Genomic DNA, 6000 nt, shown 5'->3' with positions numbered 1-6000 from the left:
AGATCAAGGTTCTGGGATGGTCAAGGGGGGCATGAAAAGTTAGATTTCAACAATTGGGAGGACATCATGTGGGATCTTGCAAAGTCTTTCAGAACGTGTTATTTGATCTCTTTTATAGTCCCTAAACATACACGTGTCTACAAGCAGTCTTCATTAAGTGACCACAATTGGGAACAGCAACAAAGTTGTTAAGTGGTCATTAAGTGAAACAGTTATGTTATTTATTTGCCTAATTTAATTATCATTGAATTTGCATAGCTGCTTATCTCACCTAAAGTGACTCCGGTGCCATATGATAAAAGAAAAATTAAAATATTTTACAAGCCCATTAAAACAATTATTATTACTTATTTTATTATTTATTGATTTTGTCCAATACACAATGGGTTTTTTAGTGGGTATACACATAGTAAAATACATGATGAAGGTTATAGAGGATATACTCATAGTAAAATATATCTAAGAAAGAATAGAAGAGAAGTTATAGGAATAGAACATATCAATGAGTATGCTAAAACATGTTTGTGATGTTTGTTTTGCTTTAGAAACCTGCAGAGGTTGTAAATTGATTGATCATAACTTTACTTTATCATCATAATTGTAACTACACCCAGTTGCTAAGTGAGGACGCCTATATTTATTACTTTAATTTCAAGTAATTGATTACAAGTACCTAATTGTCAGGTTCTTCAGTACAGTTGTTTTAGCAACTGATTTGATTTTCTTTCAGAGATCTTTGCCAAGTTTTTTCAAACTGTTCTTCATGACCAATGGACCATTCAAGTACAGTGGTACCTCTACTTAAGAACGCCTCTACTTAAGAAGTTTTCTAGATAAGAACCAGGTGTTCAAGATTTTTTTGCCTCTATTTAAGAACCATTTTCTACTTAACATCCCGAGTCCAGAAACAATTCCCAGAAATTTGAGAGTGGCATGAAGGCCCAGCCAGTTTCCTGCCATTCCCCCTTTAATCCCGGCCATCACTGGCTGCCAGAGAAGCCTTTCAGAGGCGCTTAAGGAGGCTTTGGCAGTCCAGAGAGAACAAAGCATTTTCCTTTCTCTGGTCGTTTGGACAGGGAATAAACCTCTGCCAGTGCCCAGAGAAAAGAAACGCTCCCTTTGCTCCAGGCAGCCGAGGAGTCACCACAATGAAGGAAAGGCACTGGCTACAAAGCAAGCAAGTAAGAAGAGAGGGGAGCCCTTCAGCATGGGAAGGAAGAGGCAGCAGCAGCCAGTGTATGGGAAGCAGCCTCGTGCCGGGTGTACGGGAGGTGTGTGCTCCTCCTCACTGTCTCTCAGTCCCTCTTTTTTTTTTTTAAGCCTTGAAGTTTTGGATTTTTTTTATTCCCCTCACCTCACCTTCTTCCTTCTGCAGTAACTGTCTTCCTCCTCTTCTTCCTCCTCCTCCTCCCACCCAAATTCCAAACTTTTATTTTTTTTTCCTAATGGGTTTGCATGCATTATATGCTTTTACATTGATTCCTATGGGAAAAATGCTTCTACTTAAGAACGTTTCTCCTTAAGAACCTGGTCACGAAATGAATTAAGTTCTTAAGTAATCTAATAAATTATTATTATTATTATTATTATTATTATTATTATTATTATTATTATTTCCATGAGAAATGAAACCCAGATTTCACATATCTTTCTTACAACCTCCTCCACCTCTTATCATCACCTTATAAAAAGAACGGTCTGCGAAGCGCAGGATCTCAGCAAATACGTTTTGCCAGCAGTCCAGGAAGCAATAGAACATCATGAGTAGAAAAGATATTCCTGGATGAGAGAGTTAAAGAAATAGATCAGTTCTTCCCACTTTCGGGAGAGGGAAGAGATTAAAAACTCTGTTATTGTTACAGATTTAGGACAAACAATTGCAAATCAGGTTAGATTTTTAGGCTAGTATCTTAATGGAATGTCTAGAGATTCTCAATCATCCAAGTCATTATAGTCCTAAAGGTGCTGTTGGAAGAATTTCCCAATTTGCTCCACCTGGGAGAAGCTTATGATGAAAGATTTGAAGATAGCAAGCTATGAAAAAGCAGGTTTTGTTACAGGAAGGCAATACAGTGACAGCAAAAGTGACTTCAGATTTTCCTTGCAAGGTGATCTCTGGGGTCCTGAGTTGTGGATTTTCTACCCTGGGGCAGTTGAAGGTTCCTCCTTTTGTTTGATATCTGCAGGAGATTCTGTTCCTGCCTCAAGAGGTACTTCTTTCATCCGGTTTCTATTTTGGGAGACAATCTTATTAGGGACAGGGCAGAGTTAGGTGTCACTAGGTGATTTCTAATTTCGGGGAATAATAATTGCTTTTCAAACAGAAATCAGACTCCTAACTTAACCTACCCTGGCTTCATCCTCTGGGGAATCCAGAGCATGATACCATGGTCTTTCGAAACTGAAGGATGCCAAGGCAATGCAAGGTGACTCCTGTGAAAGGGTTGTTCGACCCCTCGAAGGGTGGTTGAGAACCTCTGCTTTAGGTCCAAGGCAGGGATTTTTCTATTGGCTATATTGTCTGAGGCTTTTTCCTTCAGGCAAGGGTAAGGCCTGTTGAATCAGCTTTGTTACACTTTTATAAGGTGTGAAGTGCTTTTGGCTGAATGCCCAGACGTCTAGTTAAGCTTATTAAGAGTTTCTCCTCTGCCTGGGGGAAAGGAAAAAGGGGGAAAAAGCTGTCAGTTTTATTATACTGTTGTGTTTGCTTGCTTTTCTAATGTTATGGGAATAAAAATATGGAAAAAATATGGGAGCTTCGCCCAGTGGGTGCCACCAAGGTAAATCTTCTGACAGTACTTTACAAACCTTTACAAGGTTGACTCAGCCTTCCATCCTTCCGAGGTGGGTAAAATGAGGACCCGGATTGTGGGGGCAATAGCCTAGCTCTGTTAAAAAACGTGCTATTGCTAACATGTTGTAAGCCGCCCTGAGTCTAAGGAGAAGGGCGGCATAAAAATCAAATAAATAAATAAATAAAAGGTTACTTGACTTTTTTTGTTTTTTTCCTTGAAAATGTTTCCCTTCTCATTCAAGAAGCTTGGATGAGAAATTAAAGTTTTCAAAGGAAAAAAAACCCTCAAGAAAATCCAATTGACTTTTTAAAAGTACAGTGATACCTTGTCTTACGAACTTAATTGGTTCCGGGAGGAGGTTCCTAAGGTGAAAAGTTCGTAAGACAAAACAGTGTTTCCCATAGGAATCAATGGAAAACCGATTAATGCATGCAAGCCAAAATTTACCCCTTTTTCAAGCCAAAGTGCCTGTTTTTTGCTGGTGGGATTCCCCTGAAGCTCCCCTCCATGGGAAATCCCATCTCCGGACTTCTGTGTTTTTGTGATGCTGTAGGGGAATCCCAGGAGGGGAATCCCAGGATTGCAAAAACGGGCGCTCTGCTGGCAATGGAAGTCTGGAGGTGGGGTTTCCCAGCGAGGGAAGCCTCAGCGAAATCGCAGCATCGCAAAAACATGGAAGTCTGGAGGTGTGGTTTTGGGCTTCAACATATGGCCCCTTGAAGTCATTGACCTTGAGCAGGCTATAAGCATGTCCATGTAGCCTGGCAGTATGCGACGAGAACTTTCTTTACTAACTGTCTAATCAACCACAAGTAGAGCCATCTCCAGTACACTTCCCCATCCTGCCCCAAATACCTAACCTTATCCCCATGCCCCATTTCTATGGCAGCCAAAGCAAGCAGGCAGTGTGGAGGCTGACTGCAGAGGTGAAATGCAACCAGCTCTATCTAGCTCACGAGATCTAGTAGGGCTAGTGGCGGGTAGTTTGGAGAGCTGGTAGTGGCAGCGGCGGTAGCTGCACCCTCCTCCCAAATTGGGACATTGTCCCATCCCAGTTTTGACCCTCTGCACCAGAGATAAAACCCAGCAGGTTCTGACAGGTCCCGCAGAACCAGTAGCAGAAATTTTGGGTAGTTCGGAGAACTGGCAAATACCCTCTCTGGCTGGCCCCAGAGTAGGTTGGGAATGGAGATTTTGCAATATCCTTTCCCCAGGAGCAGGCAGGAAATGGGGATTTTGCAGTATTCGTCCCCTGGAGTGGTGTGTGAATGGAGATTTTTCAGTATTCTTCCCTGCCATGCCTGCCAAGCCACACCACAGAACTGATAAGAAAAAAAAAGAAAACTTACCCCTGCACTGCACATGTGCAGATGACGGTGCCCGCACATTAGCGAGACAGTAAGAAAAGTAAGTGCATTTTAACTTTAGTTCAAAGATTCTTAAAGATAAAGGAAGCTGAAGTAAGCTCACCACACAGTTAGGGTACAACTTAGTAATCACTTTACTTAATGTTCAAATTGGTGGTCCCAACTGTGGTTATTAAACAAGGACTAAAATACCATGGCACTGTATGACTTAAGAAGATCAATTTTTATGTGATGTATCTGTTTTTAACTAAAGCTTTAGCCTACATTGTCTAAGATTTAGACGCTACAAAAATAGATGGTTTTCAGATGTGGGAGTCCACCATTATTATTGTTGTTGTTCACAGTCAACCACTTTTTTTTTTACTGGATATGATTTTTTTTGTCCACCTATTGGGTCCTTCCAAAGGATAGGCAGATGTTAGTGTTTGAGGGTGTTAAAGGTATGGTTGCAGGATATAAGTTGGTTCCAAGCAAAGCTGGCTTGTGAACAAGACAATGTACAATGGGGTATAGAGAGCATGACACTTGGAGAACAATTGAGGCAAAGGCAGAAGAAAAGAATAAGCATCTACAGGTTGCAAAAGCCCTTTTACGGGAAACAGAATCAGCAACAATGAATTCATAAAGACTTCTTTGCTTGACTTTTGGTCTATTTCACATACTTTCATCACGAATAAAATTAGCAGCCTGTCAGACCTATGTCATCATTTTATGTAGCAGTTACATATAGGCCAAAATCATATATATTTTGTGTTGTGGGATGAAGTAATTATTTATTTATTAAATTTATATGCTGCCCATCTTGCTATCTATAATAACTCTGGATGCCTGTATACCACTTTGCTGGTACAGATAGTCTTGAACATATAACCACAATTGAGGCCAACATTTCTATTGATAAATGACACAGTTATTAAGTGACGCCCCCCCCCCCCCCCCCACTTTTACAACTTTTCCTGCCACAGTTTGTATTTTATTATTTAACCCCATTGATTTTGGTGGTCAGGATGCAAAAGGTGACCACATGACCTGGCACACTGCAATCATCAAAATACATGGCATGTGTCATGCCAGTATTTATGTCATATATTTTGATACATGAGTACGGTGATGTTGCAATGATCGTAAGTATGAAAAAATGTTTATAAGTAACTTTTTTCAGTTCTGCTCTAACTTCAAAGGTCACTAAACAAATGGTTGTATATTGAGAACTACTGTACCTGTCTCTCTTCACTTTCTCTAAAATGTGATAAAGGAGCCTGATTGTGTTTGAGGCTCTACTGTTTCTTCTACTGGACGAGGTCAATGTAAGTCAACATCCCAGTTCCATAGCATTACTACGTAATCCCATTACACAAATGAAATCATAATTGTCTCCACATACCGGGCATTACTGAATCAAAGCTGGAAAGCAGCAGGATTTTGACTTTGAAGGGCTGCTTATGCATGTTGCTGAAGTTAGGGATTAAGTAGTATTTCAGAAGAAAATTCACAAAATATATACCAGCCAAGAACTGTGGGACAGAGAAAAAAACTATGCTTTAGTGATCTATTGACATCTCAGTGTTCAGGGAAGGCATTCCGGTTGTCAGCTCTCAGCTATGACTAAGAAAAACCTTCTTCTGGTCTATGATCTCAGAAATTGGATTTGGCTGCCGTTTTAATATCCTACAATGCTCAAATGCTATCCTCCATCACCAGCCTCTCTCCTGTTTTGTTTCAGTCAATCTGTCATAGATTTCTGTACCACTCACTTCATGAGATGAATTTTCTTTGTTTTCTTTTCTTTTTAAAAACTTTCTAAGTTCCATCAACTTTGCTCCTTTTCTTTTTTTAAA

General features: G+C 40.2%; 1 protein-coding gene across 1 annotated transcript in view; it reads right to left on the bottom strand.

Annotated features, from left to right (window-relative positions):
* Positions 1-1639: 1639 nt before the first annotated feature.
* LOC139163248 (sterol O-acyltransferase 2-like) overlaps positions 1640-6000 on the bottom strand; it is a 29433-nt gene continuing 25072 nt past the window's right edge. Inside the window, exons 12-13 of the mRNA XM_070744200.1 lie at positions 5547-5676; positions 1640-1779 (exon numbers count right to left, since the gene is read on the bottom strand). Coding sequence (XP_070600301.1) covers positions 1640-1779; positions 5547-5676 — 270 coding nt within the window. The remainder of the gene's footprint in view (positions 1780-5546; positions 5677-6000) is intronic.

The sequence above is a fragment of the Erythrolamprus reginae genome, chromosome 2 (genome assembly GCF_031021105.1).
Source record: "Erythrolamprus reginae isolate rEryReg1 chromosome 2, rEryReg1.hap1, whole genome shotgun sequence".
In the NCBI taxonomy this organism is placed as follows: Eukaryota; Metazoa; Chordata; class Lepidosauria; order Squamata; family Dipsadidae; genus Erythrolamprus; species Erythrolamprus reginae.
This window is presented reverse-complemented; position numbering and strand designations above follow the sequence as displayed.